This window comes from Thunnus maccoyii, chromosome 4 (assembly GCF_910596095.1).
Source record: "Thunnus maccoyii chromosome 4, fThuMac1.1, whole genome shotgun sequence".
Lineage (NCBI taxonomy): Eukaryota > Metazoa > Chordata > Actinopteri > Scombriformes > Scombridae > Thunnus > Thunnus maccoyii.
In genome coordinates, this window is record NC_056536.1 from 7,734,623 (window position 1) to 7,755,259 (window position 20,637).

At 40.9% G+C, this 20,637-nt stretch overlaps 1 protein-coding gene across 4 annotated transcripts in view; it reads left to right on the forward strand.

Moving 5' to 3' along the window:
- Window positions 1–20,637, forward strand: part of prex1 (phosphatidylinositol-3,4,5-trisphosphate-dependent Rac exchange factor 1) — an 81,382-nt gene that overhangs the window by 35,803 nt on the left and 24,942 nt on the right. For all 4 annotated transcript variants that reach the window (XM_042408828.1, XM_042408826.1, XM_042408825.1 and 1 more), the window contains exons 10-17: window positions 3,294–3,441; window positions 7,785–7,885; window positions 9,468–9,571; window positions 10,053–10,102; window positions 11,900–11,975; window positions 12,791–12,863; window positions 16,187–16,332; window positions 18,866–18,958. In XM_042408828.1, coding sequence (XP_042264762.1) covers window positions 3,294–3,441; window positions 7,785–7,885; window positions 9,468–9,571; window positions 10,053–10,102; window positions 11,900–11,975; window positions 12,791–12,863; window positions 16,187–16,332; window positions 18,866–18,958 — 791 coding nt within the window. The remainder of the gene's footprint in view (window positions 1–3,293; window positions 3,442–7,784; window positions 7,886–9,467; window positions 9,572–10,052; window positions 10,103–11,899; window positions 11,976–12,790; window positions 12,864–16,186; window positions 16,333–18,865; window positions 18,959–20,637) is intronic.

Genomic DNA, 20,637 nt, shown 5'->3' on the forward strand with positions numbered 1-20,637 from the left:
CCTCACATTTTTATTTTGTCTCCATTTTTTTGTGCTGCGCTTTTCACTCAAACAGTGTGGAAAATACTGTGATGTCTCTGTCCTTGGAGGCACCTTTTCTCTTTCCCACTTTTGACCTTTGCATTCCTGATTTGTAGTTGTTGTCGTGCAGCTGTTGAAGCTTTTTCTGCTGTTGCACACATTGTCCCTGACATGCTGGTGACACCAACAAACCATGGTGCAAACCATCGAGGCTCCCTTAGGTGACACAGTAATGACTGTGGATGTGCCTGTGACCTGGATACAGTGTTTGTGTCCTACAGATATGACCCACCTTGAACAAGCTGCCTGCTTTTGTTTCCTAAATAGAGGCTTAGGTGACATGATGTTTTCAGTTGGCCTGGTTGACCTGTGCACCAAGCAGAGGCTGCTACAACAATCTAGTCTTCACATTCAAAAAAAACCAATTCCTGCTTGCAATGCAACACAAGTATTTGCCTGTCAAAGCCCTGGGTGTGATGAGTGTTGAATCAAACGGCTCATTCACAAATAACAGATGTGCTAAAAACAGCATCTTAGTCAGTTGCTAAAAATAGCAATGTGTTTACTTGTCTAAGAAAGTGAATCACACAGCAATTTAAATTAATCCGGATCTATTTTTAATTTAATAATAGTGTTTGTGTCTTGAGTAGATTTTTAAGACAAGGTTTCCAGTATCTATTTCAGCAGATGGTTTTGCAGCCATACAGTGAACTGACATGTTGAAATGCTTGTAGAAGAAGATTTGGATGAGTGTGCAGAGAGTCAAAAGTATAGTTAGTCTCATTCAAAAACATCCACTGAGAGATGCAACACTTCTGATTTCAGTAATGTAAACTGATATTCTTGTTGCTCTTTATGTTTTCCTTTCATGGTGTGACTTCCCTATTTTGCCTTAAAATGTGTTCCCACCTGTTCAGCACTGGCCATCTGTCTTTGTTATGTTGTGTGCATTAGACAGTGTGAGAGGCTTTAACCAGATTATGGGCGGTACACAACAGGCCACCTGATAGCATTGATGGCTAAAAGTCAAAATTTGATCCCTAAAGCTATTTGAACATGATTTTGGTTGAAAATGCCAGAATGCACAAGTACTTTCACTTGGTACGACTGTCATTATAAATATTTTCATTTTTGTAAATTAGCCTTTGTAATTTGGTCCTACGTTAAACAAGCATCCACAGCAGAGTTTGACATCATCAGAATCCGATCTCGTGATGAAAGGGTTTCAGAGTAAAAGTAAGTATGAAGGAGTGTGCTGCAGCTTGTGGTGTTAAGTTACGACCTGGCGGAAACCATCCTGAGGCTAACAGATGCCAGATCAGTCACAGTGCCCAATTTCCCCACACACTCCCTTTCTATTACCCAATCTACAGTATACTCTGCTCTCAGCCTTCTTACCTTTCTCTCAACCTCTTTACTCCAGTCTAGACAGCTACAAGATAAAGTCTTACTGCAATAAATCCTGGCAACGTTTTTTTTTTTTTCACTTTTCCCTTTTCATGCATTATTGCTGTTCCTGATACGCCTTATTTAATTTGACCTTTTCTACCTATTACTTTGGTCCCTCCCTGTGCCGGACATGTGGGACTTCCATCGATCACCAGCTGCCAACGGGAGGTGGCTGCGCTTTATCTTATTGTTATTGTCAAGGAAGTTAGGGGAAAATGCATCGGTCAGATAATGCGATAGGATATTAGCCAGTGAGCGCAGGAAGACGAGGAGCAGCACAAGACAAACTCTGACAGCTGGACCAGAAGCAGAGGGGCCTCTGCGCTGGACAGGCCCCGTCTGTTGTTCAATGACACTCATTGTTTAAGTCTACTCCAGCTGCTGTCAAATGTAATATAACCCCACCTCCATCACAGGCTGCAAGCACAGAACCCCCAAGGACTCAATAGGAAAATTGGATTCAAAAGTTAGACGTGTAACTTCTTACATTCTTCGTCCCACCCCCTGTCCCTTTCAGCTGGTCAGGCACCCACCCCAACACTTGTCACTCAACTTTCTGCCTTCAAATGGTACAAGTTGCATAAGTTACATAATGCAGCTTAAAAGCTTTTTTTCAACTGTATTGCGTAGTTTGCACTGGGCACCAAGGAGAGCTAGAAAATATTAAGGAGTCTGGCACAGCAAGCAGACCTCAAACAACTAGTGACAAATCCGACTGAGAGACTACAGCCAAACTGAGAATATCAAAAAAACTTGCAACTGACATTTTGAAATTTTGCTTTGCTTTGCTTTGCATTGATGTGTCAGACCATGGAGTATGTGGAAGAGGAAAAGAATGGCAGACGTAAAAGAGAAGGAGAAACGGAACTAAATGGGGCTAATCACTAATTTGCTAGGCTGAGTCAGCTCAGCAACACACACTGGCACTATGGCAATATATGGCAACTTCATGTGTCAGGGCCATCATGTGCAAGAGACAGCTGGGAGCTTGACAGATGTCAGTATGTCACAAATATGAGATGTAATTTATCAAGCGTATTGCAACTCTAAAATCGGAATACTTTTTAGTGAAGTATAGCAGCTTGATGTGCCTCTCAGTAGAGTTAAGCAGCTTAGGGAGTCTAAGAGTACCGCAGAGTTGAGTTGCCCGAGTCAGAAAGTCTCACAGTGCAGTTCAGAAGTTCATCAAACCCCACGATGAGGTTAAGCAGCTCGAACAGTGTACTCACTGGAGAGATTTTACTTGGGTAGCGGGCGTTACAATGGGCCCTCACATGTTCTGCTTTACAATAGAGGAATAATAGTTAACAAACCAACACAGAAACGAGATCAAGATCACGCTGCCCTGCTGAACTTTGTTACTTACTCTGAAGAAACAACTTGTCTAACAGAGATTAACATCTGGGTTTGTTTCAGAAGGTTGTGGCAAACCCGAGCCACCGTGCTCCGTTCCTGGCTAGAGTCCATCTGCACAATACCAGAACACGTCCAGGCAAAAGCTCGTTTGTCTCTCCTAACAGCACCATGACAGCTTTTGCCTTTTGGCTTTGATGTACATGTAGATAGCGGTGGAAAGCAAGTTGAAAATTGTGTACTGTAATGGTCCTGCTGTATTTTTTTTTTTTGGTGATACAGTCACCATGTCCATCTGAGATTTTGTTTGTTTATTTATTTCCCTTCCCACATCCCCACACTCACTTAAAAAGATAATCGTCACTTTCTTTTCTGTAAATGTTTGTATTTACATCCGGTCTCATTCCATTGAGGGTGTTAAATGTGGCATATCCTCTTGGATCTGACTTGTTTTCCTCTGTTGTTTGTAGGTCTCAAACTGGGAATGGAGCGGGATGCCTATGTGATGATTGCAGAGAAGGGAGAGAAGCTCTACCACATGATGATGACCAAGAGCCGGCACCTGATTAAGGATAGACGAAGGAAGCTCAGCATTGTGCCCAAGTGCTTCATGGGAAAGTGAGTTTCTTTGCTTCCTTAGTGCCTGGTTTCTTCAGTTTCCAAAAACTAGTGCAGTTCAAAACGTGCTTGTTCGGAACACCCCCCAAAGCATAATAGAGCCACCGGATCCCCTCACTGTAAGGGTCAAGCATTCAGACCTGTACCGGTTTTTCCTTTGATTTGTCACCTGTCTGTACATACATACATGCAGACAGAGATTCCTTCCTTTAGTAGAGAGATGTGACTGCAATGCTGTGCTGTTCACAAGGGGATCCTTATAAATTGTTGTTACGTAAGGTCAGCAGGCTTTCAAAAGAGCTGGTATCCAGTCTCCCCAAGTCCTGGCAAAATGCCTAAACTGTTTTATCCCTACATCCTCTTGTCTGTAATGAGCCCCCCTCATAGTCTCCTCTCACGGGTTGCAGAAAGAGCCAAGTCGCTCCAGTCCCCACACTCTCATATCATCGAATACACACACACACACACACACACACCCACACACCCAGACTTTTATTATTAGAGGACCTTTAACTGAGGCTTTGCAACAGCCTTTCCCTTCTCCGTCCCCTTGATGTTTCAGTACAATTAATAGACATTGAAACTTGCTTAAGTTTTCCCCAGTAGCTCCACATACAGTTCACACTAGCATTTGTGAAAAAAATAAAATAAGGCAAGACTATGATGTTGACTGATGACTTGTCTTATGAAAAGAAACCAGGGGGCAACTATTATGTGTCTGCAACACTGCCAACGTGGCTTCTTAGTACATTACAAATCATTAAATTCACCTCCCTTATGTAAATGATGTGCATTGATGATAAGAGTGCATTGATTACTGTCACATCAGCCACTGCCAAGAAATGAAATGAATTACTTTCTCACATATGTATGTATGAGGAACTAAATCCTGCTGTACTGTGTGTCAGCATTTAGCACTTATCTTCTGGGTCAGAGGCTGCTCTATAAAGAACAGTAGGTTATTATAAGGCAATGTTTCATCCTGCACCCTGTCCACTTGCAGGTCAGAGTTCACTCACCAGTTCAAATTCCAATGTTTGCCAACATGAGTATTTCTTTTCTCTGACAATCCTTTTTCAGTCCCTCACTCCCTCCTTCGCCTCACCCATTTGCCTCACCCTTCACCCTTTCCCTCAATCTGTTTTCACTCTCTACTATCTCCCACTTTCCTCACTTTATCGCTCAGTCATTTCCTGTCAGTGAGCGTAACCTGCATTAGCTCTGCATTTGTCTTTTTGATGAAATTAGCAGCAGGCACAGTTTGAGTGCTTATTGCATTAAACTGAGATGCTGACTGCCGGTTTGATAGCACCCTGTTGTCTTGATAGCATAATTCCATGAAGGAATTAGGAAGGAAGATGGTCAGTGTTAACACACTTTACGTTTTCTTATTGGATCTTTTTGTTCTTACCTTTTCATGGCGAGAGAGCTCAAACCATGAAGAGATGGAACTTGGTCTCAACTATTGACTCTTCTTCCAAGACAAATCTTCCTGCTCCATTTCTGGATTAGTTTCATTTCAATTATCTTTTGGTTGGTATTCCCACAGAGGAAATTACACGAGCTGTGTCCCTATTTGATACTATAAGCTAGTTTTAAACGGGTTTGAGTATGTAGTGTGTTGAAACTGGAAACAAAGCAAAATTAAGTTAAAAAAAAGGTCACTATTTATACTTGTGGGTTGTTGCTGCAGTGTTGTCCCATGATGCAATGCACAAAGGAAATGGAGCTGGTAAATGGTAAGTGGTGGTGAGATGGCTCCAAATAGGTCTTGAGAAACAAAACAATGTGATAAAATATTTAGCTATCTCGTTGTCATTGGCAGTGTCATTCTAAATTTACAGTTTAGTTTAATTTGCAGTTATTTTATCATTTCCTGTTAATATAAAACAGTAAATTATGTTGATCTCTTGTATACCTACTGCAAGTACAGTGTACTATAAAGATGAGTACATGCATGTATTTAGTACTAACTATACTGTATATGGAAACACAAGTTTCAGATATAGAAATATGAAGAGACTCGCCCATATTTTCACATTAATCTTGTCTTCCACCTTTCAATGTGTGGCTGAAGACTCTCTCTATGTTTGTGTGTGTCTCTCTCTCTTTCTGTTCCTTGCACACACACACACACACTCGCACACACACGATTCCTGCCCATCATATTAATTTCCGTTACAGCTCTGTATCCAAAATTAACCTGACTCTTACATAACATCCACACACACACACACATCATCCCCTCACATTCACTTAAGCCCTCTGTCAATGTCAATTAACAGCCACTAGCTTTGACATGACCATTCACATACAGACAATGAACACACTAATTATGCAGGCATGCAAACATGTTCTCTCCCAGACTAAGAAAAAGTGAAAAAGCCTGTTGGGACTGACCTCCCTCCACACACACACACACACACCCACACCCACACACACACACGCACACCCATACAGCACATACAGGTTATAGCAGGCACCTGGCAGGTCACAAGAAAAACTCTTATTAATTATGATAAAATATTCCTTTAGTGCTGCAGGCAGACAAAAAGGACTAGTGGCAGATGGCTCAAGGTGTCTGCAGTTCTACATAATCATACACACACACACACACGTACACACACACCCTCACATGCTTGACATTTGTGCATGCAAAGCGATCAGACTCATACCCTACATACATCTGTTACATGACTGCCTGAAAGCAAATTCACACCTAAGTGCATTTTTTTCACACACACATACTTCAGAATGATTCACAGGCTGGCATGGACACACACCCATTAGCTGCCTCCGATTCACCGCTCATCATTATCTGGAGAAGCGATTTCGCTCAGCAGCATGAAAGACGAAGAAGGAGAAGAATGTAATTTTCTCCTTCAAACATTTGTTCAGTTCACACTGGGTGTGAAAAGAAGGGAGCGGAGCCGAAGTGCTAAAATTTGGATGGTTAATGCATATAAAGTATCAAAGTAGGTCTTAGGGATATTTGTAGCATAAGAGAAAAGGATAAACTTGAAAGAAACAATTCTACAAATACATATATGCAGTGTGTGTGTGTGTGTGTGTGTGGTCTAAGTAGTCTTTTATAGTGACAGAATAAATAGCTTTCTGCTCTAAGAGTCTCGTGACAGTGTCAGCATGTTGCACAATGCTTTCAGAAGTGAACATCAAGGCCAGCTCAGCCTCAGAATGGACATATTTCACAGGCTGTATTGCGTGGGCCCAGTGAAAGCAATAGTATCTGCTTGCAAGACATACTACGTAAACACTCTACAGATTGCATGGACTGTTAAAAAGTAGTAAACAAACAACTGATATGTACTTCTGTTGCAGTTGGGAATATTCTGGCATTCTCATATTAACTCTTCTGACTAGCTTCCATTAGTACACTAGCGCCATTTAACAATCAATACCACAGCCGGTAATGCATTGCAGTGCTTATCATATACACAAAACAAAGCATTGGGCTAAACATTCAACCATCACCTGCCCCTTCTTCTTTACATCATTTGTTTCTTACAGTTAATGGTGTAAGAATTTTTCAATCCCCTTGTTGTCACACACACACCATCTCTTTTTCTGCTTCGGCTTGGGCAACAGAATCCAACAAAAACTAATAGAAAACAGTTAGGCTCTGTGCATCGACTTAGTTTCTGTTGGCGCTGGAGGGAAATTGCAGCACTAATACTGTTGAGTCTTTACCACCCTGGCTAGTGATGCTACGTTGCTAAAGCAAACAGTTGTGGACTCTGGACTATTCCTGTACACTTTGACAACTTATCAAAAAGTGAAGCCATAATGACCTCTGAACCAAGTCATATTGAATAATGGAAACAGTTTTCAGCCGAATGGAAAACCTATCTCTCATATGCATCGGTGTCATCAGGTTATAGATGTGACACCGCTATGATTAGTTCATTAAAATGAGGTGGAAAATCAGAAAAACATTTCGTCATATATGTTTTTTTATTATCTGATGTTCTAAATGTTGCTTTCGAGAGTGGATTTCTCAGAACAAGGAAAGTATTGCATGTTTTTTATGAGTGTGATATGGTCTGAGTATTTAGCATTAGCATGGGAGGAGAGAAGATGAATGAACATGAAAGAAAATAGTCATGCATTTAGAAATACCAGCTTTATCAACAGAACTCCAAGGAAAAAGATAATGGCATAGTGGCACCCGCACTCTGTGAAATTCTGTGCTTAAACCACCACAGCAAGGACCTCTACAGGAAAGATGGAGATTTCAATTTGAAAAAAACAAAACAAATCAGCGAACAGATAACCACTTAAAGAAACCAGGCCTCATCATATGCTTCTCTGTCTTATGTCCTCAGTGAGTTTGTGTCATGGCTGATCGAGAGCGGAGAGATCAGTAAACCTGACGAAGGCGTCAACTTGGGACAAGCCTTACTGGAAAATGGCATCATTCACCATGGTGAGACGAAACAAAATCCTTTATTTTTGTCTCTTGCTCTCTTTACATTATTCTTTATCTGAATTATTCTCTGTTTCTTAAACTCCTGCCACCGTCTCTTGCTTTATCATTTTTACTCATATATTTGATGCACTTTGCAGCCGTCTGTCATGTTTTTTATACTGTTTTTCACTTTGTTTAGTCATCTCATTCTCTTGTTTCTTGGCTTGTTAGCCTGCTTCTTTTTTCATCTGATTCACATTTTTCTTCTATAATTGTTTGACTCATTCATGTTATGAATGTATCCGTGACTTACTGTTGGACCACACATTTTAGGGTAGAAACCACCATGATTCAAAGATATTATCAATAATAATTCTGGTAATATATCTCGCATGATTTCCCCTTCCATGATTTAGTCCTAAGTGTGACATTCACAAGTCCAATAACCTTAACTATGCAGCAAGAAATAAAAGACGCACACAAACAGCTATAAATAATGTATGAACACAGTTGTCCAGAGTTTTGCTGAAGGGGCTCTTGTAAACCAATGTCACGATTTATGCACACCACCCTCTCAGGGAAATTTGCTGAGACCCGACGCTCATATTCCTTAATACCTGTGGAAAATCCCCTGAAATCCTCCCTCACAGTTGCCTACGACCACAGAGAGATACAATGATGACATGCAGGGCTCTGTGGGATAGCAATCAGGCTTTGTGGGCAAACTGGAGAGACGCGGGCCCTGCAGGCACAGTGTAGGTGTCACCAGTTAGTAGTGAAAGGAAATCAGACACAGAGAGGTAATGTGACAGAGTGGCAGATTGGAGCTGTCCGTGTGTCGTTGTGAAGAGACAGAGAGTAAAAAGACAGATAGTCATCCTTTTTAGTCATTTTACAGTACAGAATACAAACTTTATCCAGTGCAACCAGCCGTACATGTTTGAGCCACTAAAACACACCACCAGTTCATACTTGAATGTTAGCAAATATGACATCTTTGCTCCCATAATAATTCAACTATCATTTTATGTACTTTGAATCCCACATTTGACACTTCACAATGGCTGATTTTGCGGTGCATTCCTTTGGTTTTATGAGGGCATATTAAGTCTAGACTGAGAAAACCAGCAGCTTGTTTGAGCCCATGCCAACTTGTTGTGGTGGAACCAAAGTGCCTCTGTTTGGCAGATTTCACCGTGAGCTTCTCCAACAGGCATCTGTTTGTGTACATATTAGTCATCTTCCATTTTCTGTGTTGGATTGATTATAAATAAAAACTTATTTTGGACGTTTCCGCGGTTTTTAATGCTGTTTGGAAGATTTTTCTGTAAATTGGCAGCTGTCTGCAATGTTAAATATTTGAATGTCACGGCTTACTCAGTGCAGACATGAATTTACAACTGCAGCATTTTCTCCAAACATTTGTTTCTTGCTTCTCATCTCTTTTTTTTAAATGTCCTTACTTTACTTGTGTGAAGAACATTTGACTTAGTAGCCTGCGGTTGAATACAAAAAAAACAATAATTTGCATGCTCAAAAAAAGTTTGATCAGCCTGATCTCCAGCCGAGGTGACATTTCCTCCTTTTGGTGACATTTCAGTGTCAGACAAGCACCAGTTCAAGAATGAGCAGGTGTTGTACCGCTTCCGCTATGACGATGGCACCTACAAGGCCCGCAGTGAGATGGAGGATATCATGTCTAAGGTAACTTAACTCTGCTGAAAATATAAATTTCAAAGCTTTATTGTTGTCTCATTTCTGCACTTTTCACATCAGCAACACATTAAACATTTACTCGAATTGGTGGTTTGAACAATTTGTATCAAAATACTCTCAAATTGCATTTTAAATACATTTATTCAAAAATATTTACATAAACCCTCAGTGCCTGGTCACTAATCCTGGAGGCACTAATCTCTTCCCATAGAAAGCTCAATCAGAAACTAAATCTGAAAAACAAAACAAAACCAAACAAAAACATTAAAAACAGTTTAATGTAGTTATGTTTGTTGTCAGTTAGAGACTGTGGAATGAAATTTCAATCCTAAAATGATATCCTCAGGGTAACTCTTTTCACAATCGACATCTAAATCTCTTGTCCCGTAGCCATGCGTGCACTTGTTTACCTAAGGTGTGTATGCTCTATGACTCAGCGGCTCCCTCTTTTTTTTTTTCCCTCTTTCAGGGCGTCAGGCTGTACTGCCGTCTTCACAGCCTCCACACGCCTGTCATCAAGTAAGTACCTGCCCTTTTTCCTCCTCTCTCCTTCTCCTCTCCTCCTTCTCCCCCTTATGCTAATGTCCCCCCTTCTCCAGGTGCATGAATGCATATTCATGAAGGGTTCACATTCGGCCCACGTCACCCTTTCAGTAATGCCTGAACAAACAGTAGCATTGCCAGGAATGACAACCCTCAAACCTCCTTCCTCTCCAACTTGGACTCCGAGGCAGACTTGAGCTGCTGTAGGTTCATGTGCTGAAGATTCAGTTCAGGTTGAAGATGCCAGGTTTTCATAACTGGAGGTTTATATGTGGCAGCTTTTAAAGGATTAAGGAGAGCCATTTATTGTGAGCATTTGTCTTTTAGTCTTTGCAGTGATGGGGGTTAGTTGAATTTATTTTAGTGACTTTTTATATGCATCAGTAACTTTCTCTTTCCCCTTTACGCTCTCTCATCCGTTCACAATGTCTTACACATATAAACACTTTCTTCCTCACATATGCATATAATTTACATCTTAATTCTTGACTCAAGACCTAAAACTAGAGGTTAAATTGGGGTTGGTTTCACCTTTAAGTTTTCTATATTACAATATTGTTTTTGATCTGAAGGTCTAAGAGTCAGAAACAAATTTATAGAAAAGCAGAAGAAACACACATTGCCTCCCTCTCAAACACACACACACACACACACACACACGCACACGCACACACTCTCTGTCTGCCGCAGCCCTTCCTTTCATACTCTTTCCCATTCATCTCTCTATCTCTCCCTCCATCACTCACCCGCTGATTGAAGTGCCTGGGGTTGCCATCGGTGCAAACAAAGAGCTTTTGGTCTGGGGACAAATCCTATTAACATACAAAGGCAATCCCTCTGCCTGCCAGCCAGATATTATGTAATATGGCCTGGCTTTTTTAATCTGTCACTAAATTGGCATTGTAAGCTGCAACTATTAATTATCATGTATGAGTGATGTATGTATTGCAGTTTATGAGTCATAAATAATCATAAACTGTCCCTCTATTATATTAAACTTTGTTGAGTGATAATGCGCCTGTTGGTTTCATATCATTAAAACTTAATCAATAAGAATAATAATGTGAGGTGATAGAATAGATAGATATAGATATAAATAGAGAAAAGAAATAGATTGATCAGCAAATGATGCTTGTTCACTTTTCATGGTGTCTCAAAGCATTGTCTGCACTAAAGGTCAGTGCACTTTGAGTCAATGTGTGCTCTCAAAGCACACTGTCTTGTTTTTCATTCTGATGTGGCAGTTTACAGTAAGGGAGCTCCTGATAAAGACCATAAATTACTCACAAAATTGAGACGTTAAAGAAAATACAAGATACCAGACTTCTTGTAGAGCCAACCACACGTCCTCTCAAGCATTTCCTGTTTGACATGTTTACATGTTGAGAAGAGTGGTCCTTGTGGTTGTTTGTGCGATCTCACAAAAACCGAAGTGGTCAGGAAATTAAAGGGCAATGAATGTAAACAGCAAAACTGCAGACTGCATTACCTGCACATACATTATTTTATTGACGTGGATGTTGTCATGGCAACATCAGAAAAAAATATGTTTTATGATCACTAATGAGGAACTTTTTGGAATTCAGAGAGTTCACTTAAGAAATTCAGCATAACACAAGCGGACGCTGTTTTGCATTGATGCAGTAAACCGCAAAGAGGTTTTGTTATCATACTTCTTATATGTGAAACCACTGACAGTGAAATCTCTTTTTCCTTTCCATCTGCGATGTGCTGCAAAAATAAATTTTGTGAAATCTCTTGTTACTCCTTTAGGGACAGAGACCACCATCTGAAAACCTTTAAATCTGTGGTGCCTGCTAGCAAACTTGTGGACTGGCTCCTCTCACAGGTAAAATCATGTCTGTTATACTTTCACTTAATCCAAACACGCAAAAAACTACGCAAGTCACCAAGGGTTCAGCAGATGACATGTACTCTCATTACTGTAGTTGTGTAATTGAACTGTTTGAGTATTTTCTTTGTAATTCACTTTTGCTGAACATTATGACTGAAATTATATGAATTGTATATTTTGCAGTCTTCTTCAAATGAAAGCAGCCACTTAAAAAATGGTTCAGTCAAATTTGGCTTAAAATGATTTGGATATTTGTCATCAATGACTGACCATTAAGAGCACAGTCAGGGACTGTTACAGCTACAATTTTGAATTTCCTTAAAACAAGAACAAAGTGCAACACCCTGTGTTTCACAACTTTCAGAATACTGGAAAGAGGTAGCAGCTGTTTTCTAGCTAACGGAGACATTGGTGACAGTGCACTATCTCAGTAAATAATGAATAAATGTAGAAATGAAAATATTTCACTTTTTAAATTCTACTTATTCACTTATCATAGTCATTTGTAGTCCATTTAAAAGCTGCGCTCTCTTCCTTTTTTAAGGAGCAATTAATCATCGTCTGTTTATTAAAGTAACTCAGTAGCTCTCATTTGAATGTAACTTTTACTCATTTAGACTGGGACATGTAGAATCAGTCTCCTAGTGTGTCACTGCCTTTCTTTCACACATTTATTAAAACGTGCTGCTCACATATCACCATCTTCAATCCAGTGAACAGACAGATAAGGCCGGCGGTGCTGCAGTCTGCTGTGTGTGTGAAGGTGTAAACAGGCATTGTAACTGTGTGTCATTGATTTGGTTTCCCAGGGAGACTGCTCGACCCGAGAGGACGCTGTGATGCTGGGTGTGGGGCTCTGCAACAATGGCTTCATGCACCACGGTCAGTTAAATTGTTGCTCACACTTACGTACATGAAGCACGGATAAACACACATACACAAACTGACTAGGATTTATGACTTCAGTTCAGTTTAGATTACACTCTTATTCAGCACAGGATAAAAGGAGCTCAGACACTTTGACATGACATGCATGTTATGATGTCTCTTATCTGTCTCTAATTATTTACAATGTCCTCTTTTGCAACAGCTCTGGTGTAAATTTAATTAATGCTGTTATTGTGTGACTCGTTCATTCTCTCACTATTACCCTGGGACACTCTTCTCTGTGCTGCTCGATTACCTCATCGTACATTTTTCCCCTCAGACAGTCATTCTCTCTAACCGTAAAAATGTAATACTAGCCTCTCCTGTCACGCTTCTGTCATAGGTTGAAAAAGGGGAATCGTATATTTGCATATCCATTCCAGTCAAGTCTCAGTATCCTCACTGACCACACTGTAACGGAGCGGCTTTGGTTCCAGTCCAGCGTGTTAAACGTAAACAGCATTAGCAGTGTACCCTAACCGGAGCTGTTTCGCATAACTACATGGCTGTCTGGGTCAGTCCACTGAACCATGACTGCTGGTTAAGGCCTAAATGAGAATTGGTCATCTTCATCAGTCACGTACATTATATGAGAGCTACTTAAAAAAAAGTACTGAAAAGTAACATGATGACAACACTTCCTGATGCACATAGTGAAGTATGTAAGAAGACTGACTAGTCATTATTACAGATTCTCTAAATTGATAAATTGCACTATAACTACTGTGCACTTGGCTTAGAATGGTAGGGAGCAAGACAGTATGATAGGTTACACTTGCACAGAGGTGCTTTTTGACTTGAGTCATTTTATCGCCATCAGTGATAAAATGTTTTAAATTTGCACATGATTGAAAGCTCACAAATATTTTCTGTAAATATGTCTAGTGTTTGTGTTTCGCACTCATTTAACCACATGCCTCTGCACCTAGTTAGTAGCTTAGTGGCTTTTTCTTTACTTTTACCTCACCTAATTGACACACACACACACACACACACACACATACACACCTACCTCCCGCCACCATCTGTTTTGAGGAGTCACCTGTTCTCTCTTACCTCTCCCTCTTCTCTGCCCTGCTTCAGGGTCATGACCTCTTTCCTCTCAGCCTGTCTGCCCTCCTCACCCTTCCTCTAGTCACTCTCTCCAGTCCGTAGTCAGCGCATCTGCTGCTCTTCACCTGGTTCCTCTTGAACTCTTCCTGCTTTTCTGTCTTTTGTTTGTGTCCTCTCTTCCTCAACTCTGTCTCTTTTTGTCTGCCTCTCTGTTTTTTTTTTTGTTATGAGGTAGATAACAGATAACACAGTAAAGCTAATATGCCTTTCATCTCTCCTTACCTGCTTACATCTTTTATCTATACATCTGTCCTGAACAAATGTTGCTGTTGCTGTTAGTGTGTGTCTACTTGGTTGTAACTGATATAAAAAAATGGTTAAACCCTGCAAGATCCAACTGCACTTAGATCAATCAGAAATGTAGCTTTTTAATTGTAAAGTATTTGTTTGATGTTTACCCATATTGTTGCATCTGTCCATCATATTTTAATTATACATTAATAATCTAATTTAAAATATACAACTTAGCCAGTACTTCTTAAAACTCCAGTTAAGTGCGGCACTGATCCTGTGAATAAATGTCCAATAGATAGATAGATAGACACTGTTTTCTTGACCTTTTGATACTGTCAGCGTGCAGGTGTATCGGAGTGTGCGAGTGACGTGTACTTGTACTACGTGTTTGTTTTATTGTATGTTTTATTAGGCTTAAACAGTTTCCGGAGTAGCACTCCCTCCGGTTGAATAGGAGGTGTAAGGTATTATATGGCCACAGCCTCCGTGACTCAGAGGAAATAACTCACGTTCGTTTGAGTTGGCGTAAGGCCAGTGTCGGTGGGTGTGGTGTGCGTGTGTAATCAGTTTCTGAAGGCTTTTGTTCATCTGAGGATGCCAGATGCTCTCAGAATCTCTGAACAGCTGGGTACCTTTGGCACTCAGTGTTGCCTGTACAAGTCCCGTTTTACAGTGGCTTCACAGATTCAAACACCTACACACATGCACACATGAGAAAAGGAGAAGTTCTTTGTTTGATTTCTTGCGTCTGTGAATGTGTTTGAGCTCTGAGCCACAGTGACCATCAAAAACTCGAGGCCAGTGCCAGCTGTTAAACCATATTCAGTACAATGGTGCATGTTGACGTTCATATCATTTCCTGTCATTTTAGGCATACTGAGGTATTTGCACCTGTTGCAGATATGTCCAAAATCCGTGTGCATGAAGAGGATGCAAAAGAAAACTGGCAGCCATCAGGAATGTTTACCACTTTCTTTAATTAATTAGAAAGTGACAAAATTAGGGTGACAACGGAAACATCTTTCATTCATGAAAGCAGTTGCTTAGCCAAGGTGTCTGAAGTGAGTAGAGTTGTCATGGTGATTGCCCACATGCTGTAAATGAGGGCCTGATTTCAGTGGCTTAGCTCCTTATCAGAGACACATTAAAAAATCTACAGCAGAGTTACTGTAGTGTGTTTTGGTGCAGGCTCAAAAACGCTGTGACTGGAGAAGCATCCATAATGAGCTCCTCACCTGTTTGACGTGCCCCATGTGTTGGAGCAAGGCTCAGCCCAACAGTGGGATTCCCAAACACACACAACAGACTGTTTCTTGTGTCCTCTGGAGAGTCTTCCTGGCCTCGGCCAGAGATGGCTACGACCCAGATGTGGTTTGGCTCCAGATGTTCTTGCTGACATCATTAGCTAATGAGCTAATTAACCATTAGCTTGTTTGTGTGAAGATGGCCGCACATTAAGGGGCAGATTCTTTTGATTCTGGTCGGGTAAACACTCTCTACAGGTCTTTGAAGTAGATGAACAGTGTTTGTGTCATCTTGGAACACACTTACAAGGTCCAATTTTCCAACAAGACCATCAATTTTGCCAGTATGAGCACAAACACATTTTGGATTGTTAATTGACAAGCGCCCATGTATGGTCAACGCTAATGATAAAAGCCTTTCTGTAGCGTGACTTCCCCTCTTTGTTCAGCAAGTCAAGATGGAACCCAGGGCGGTTTGTCTCATTGTTGCGTTGTCAAAATAGTATTTCACTCCAAGCAAACATGCACATATTTTTGCAACACGCAAATGATGAAGTTTAAACTAGAAATTGCATTTTCTTGTCAGCCTTGTTGATTTGGTACATCAAAATGTGCTGAAATGTTCTTGAATAGATATCAAGCTGCTTTCTCATCACATGTTGTGTGTGGGGTTTTTTTCCCCTTCAGTCTTGGAGAAGAGCGAGTTCAAAGACGACTCCCAGTTCTTCCGTTTCTATGCGGACGAGGAGATAGAAGGAACCAGCACCAAGAGCAAGCAGATCCAGCGCAACGACTTCAAACTCATCGAGAACATCTTGGCCAAGTCTCTGGTGGTAAGCTGGAACATGCACTCACGCACACAAACACATATAAACACGTTAAATTCCACATTCATTCACGCATGTATACTTGGATACACAGATACTTATTGTCAGATTCTGTCCAAAATGCCAGTTGCTGTCTCTCTATATTTTTTGTTTCCTTTGAGAAAAAAAGAAAATGGATGATAATGATAACAGAGAACGTGAATGTGTTTCACTGAAGTAAACACACTAAATATGGCACAAAGATCTTGTAATCCACTACATTGTGAAACCAGCACTATCCACTCTGGAGAGTGTTTCCAAATAAATCACTATTCAGTTGGGAAACAATGACTTAATTTGGACAGATGCCAAACAGAGCAAAAAAGCTGCTTTTTCATGTGTCACTCTTTCATGCAAATACCTGCATACATACTTGTGTGCAGAATAATCTGCTGTATGTATGTGTGCATCTGCATGTGTGTGTACACAGTAATGATTGTATTGCATATGATTTAAAGGACCATTTGGGAGCTAATTGAACTGACATACTGGCATCTACTATATCTTTCACTCCAGTTTGTTTGGTCCTGTGTGTGTGTTCTGTCTGATCTCCACGGCTCGATGTAATTAACATCACTATACACACAGAACACCCTCCTCCTCCTCCTGGGAGTGGGGGATGCTTTGATGACAATAAACACCTTTTGAATTTGCTCTGATCAGTATGCATCCTAATGAGTGTTGTCTTGTGGAATATAATCAGCTATAATGCCTGAGATGAAGTCCCTGTTGTGCTGCTGCTGAGACAACAGATAAAACTATGAGAGGTGACAGCAGAAGATTGTCGCTATCAGATATGCACTTGTCCTCGTTTGATGATAGTTTGAAACGTTTCCTTTTAGCGCACAGACATGAAATAAAGTGTGGTGAGATGAGTTTTGATTCCCTGCTTCTTGTTCTGCTTTAATATGAAACGTTTAAAATGGCTTACCAATTAAGACTTCATTTCAGTCTTAGATTCTAGTGTGGGGGTTTTCTACTAAAATGCTGCCTAGGTGCCTTATCTAAAAACACAGAGCCTTATTAAAATGGAAATGTAACAGTATCTCAATTTTTAACTCCTCCTAAATGCTCTTCTTACTGCATGCATACTAACGTTCCCTCTTCTGTGATACATTGGCACCCTCCAATCCTCATTCATGACATGACACAACAGATGTTGGGAGAACTGAGTGAAGAGCAGAAACTCCCTAAAAGGAATAACGAGAAGCGAGATGCTACGTTTCCAATCAAATTGGTTGAAACATCTGCTGTCATTAGACCTTTTTTGTAAGCACAATTGCATAATTGTTGGAACATTCCTGAGGTTTTGAAAAGGTCAAGATTTTTTTTTTTTTTTTTTTAGAAAGTTTCAAGAATTATGAGACACATCTAACACCACCAAATCACTGATGCATGTCGTTGTGTGCACATCCCATCCAAGTTTAGACCGGGTGTAAGATAATCTGTTCAGTAAAGGAAAAAATTGAGCATATCTGCACACTGGATCAAAGCTACCGACATTTTATTGGGTTGGTTTCGACCTTACTGGTCAGTAAAAACAGCATAGACTGAATGTGCTTTTGTCCCCATACAGTGAACTGGTTCAGGTTGGGTTATATAACATATAAGCTGTTCATAAATAGTAAAACTGATTCATGTATATACGGGTGTGGCACATAAAACAAGATCAGGGCACACTGTTCTGGGTCTAGGGGACTGTGGTTTCCAGAGGCTGAAACAGAAAGTCAACTGTTTAGTTAAGGCCATTATCTTTGGGAAAACCTAGCGGCATCACTATCATCCCTTTTAATATCAGTGGGAAGTATGCACGCTATCTGGCTTTCCACAAGAAGTGGAAAAGGCTTTTTTTTGTTGATTAGCAGAACTAATCCTCCCTCATGGCTATTATTGAAGTGAAGTGCAGGAACTCTTTATTTACCACGGCCATCTCCTCTGATGTAATAGCAGAGATCCACATCTTATCAGGGCCGTGCAGCAGGAAGATGGCCCCGGCAGCTTACCTAATGGAAGCCGGCTAATGTGTTTGTGATGACAGCATTTAACTAAGCCCCCCGCCACAGGGGAATACAATATGAGAAGCAGAGAACATCATCAGAAGCAAGACACCTGACACGCGATGACAATCACAAATTGCAAACCTGCAGAATTGAGACCACAATAATGTGTGGATAGTTTGTATATGAGACCACCCAGAAAGAGCCACATATCACCTTCATTAAGCTCCAATTATTCCTCCGAAAAAAAAATCGGTCATTGCAGCAAATACAACTAAATCACTTTTTACTGCAAGAGAATGGCGTTTACTTCTGATTAGTCGTATGAGATGTACAAATTACAAGATATTCACAGGGTGTGTGAAATAGGAGCAGGGCATAGTGACGCAAATAAAATGAATATGTGTGTCATGAAAGTTGTTTGTCTACTCGCTTACTCTTGACATGAAACCACTGAAAGATAAATGTGTGAGTGATAAGATGTTTGTTTTTTTCTGTGCTAGATTCACCCTGTGGAGGAAGACTATGGCTTTGAGATTGAGGAGAAAAACAAGGCCATTGTGGTGAAATCTGTCACCAGAGGCTCACATGCTGAGGTAACGGTCAAAACAAACACACACACACACACACACACACACACACACACACACACACACACACACACACACACACACACACACTCAGTATCTCTTTCCCGCCTCAGGGCATTAGTTCCAGTAGGTGATGGCTGTCTACTGTTTGGACGGCTGCTGTCAGTCTGCCTCTGTTCACTTCACTCTGATTGGCTGTAGAGCCATTAGACATGCTTACTCCAATCACCTCCACAAAAAATACACACACACACACACACCATTTTTCTCATCCAGAGCCATTTAAAATGCCAATAACTGATAAAACATTTAACATGTGTATCATTAACGAGTTTCTCTGCAATAACGCATCTTGAATAGCCTCTAAATCATGCATGCCACAGATGTTTTTTGTCCCCTGACAAAAAACTCACTGTCACCTTAATGACACTGACGCAAAATGGACTGTGCAACTATTTTCCTTTCTTTAGTGTAATTTCACCTTACGTAAGCCCGCTTTGGTTAGACAGGTGACATAGTTTTGGCTAATACCTTCTCAACATTTTGGGTTTAACTGTCTTGCTCCCTACCATTTAAATTTGCCCTCATTTCTCTTGTGTCCCTGTGGTTCAAGTTTCCTCATCGCTCTCTGTTATTTCACTCATTGCAGTTCTTTCCCACATTGCTCTTCTCCTCAGTCATTCTCTGGATAAGCTTTCTTTTTCTCCTCTGCCTGCTTTCCACCACAGTAAACCCTCACTGCTCCTTTCTCCATTTCCCTCTCTGCCCCTCTTACTCTGTTATTCATCCCCCATGTCCCCACAATAACAGGATTGCTAGTTGTGACACAACCCGTGTGCCAGCACAGTGAATACAGCTCAGCTGATCCCCATGGGGCTCTGAAAAGGGCAGAGAGACACACACTCACACACAGAGCTCTTTCACTATATGATACTATTACAGAGGGTCACATGCATACAGGCACCCATGCAGTATTATCACACACACACACACACACACATCCTTGCATGCACATTCAGACGGCTGTGGCTCCTCCCAGTCGTTCCTACATCTATCCTGGGCCGTTATCCAGAGTCGGGGCCCGGCTCAGCCAAGGCCACCCCACCGGATCTGTACCCAGGACACTGGACTCACACAGGGAACACACAGAGGCAGCATTATTCTCACAACGTGACTGAAGATGTGCAAGATGACTGCAGTACTAATGACGTGCAGCAGGCCGTGGCGCTGTGTGTCTCAATTGTAAAAGCATTTTAGATGCTGATATTTGACTGTCAAAGCTCACGATGTTTGATCATTTACGAGCATGCGTATTTGTGTGTGCAGCCGTTACCGTATGTTAACATGCGCTTTTAGGGATCCCATTGTATTTCTCAAATCCCCACTGGTCACACTCAAAAACATCGCTGCCACATTATGAGAAAAATGTAAATAAAGTGCATCTGTGTTTTCACATGTGCATAGCTGGAAACAGAAAAAAACCCCTCTACTCTAGAAATGCATGCATATCCAACAGACAGCATGCAGGAGACTCAGGTGTATATAATATCATGCAGCTCAATCACATCTAGTAGCCAATCTCGATATGCCCTCCCTCCATAAAATGTCTGTTCATATGCTGGCAAATACATGACAAGACTGAACAGGCTGTGAAAATATTGAATGGTACACACTGATTTTCTCTT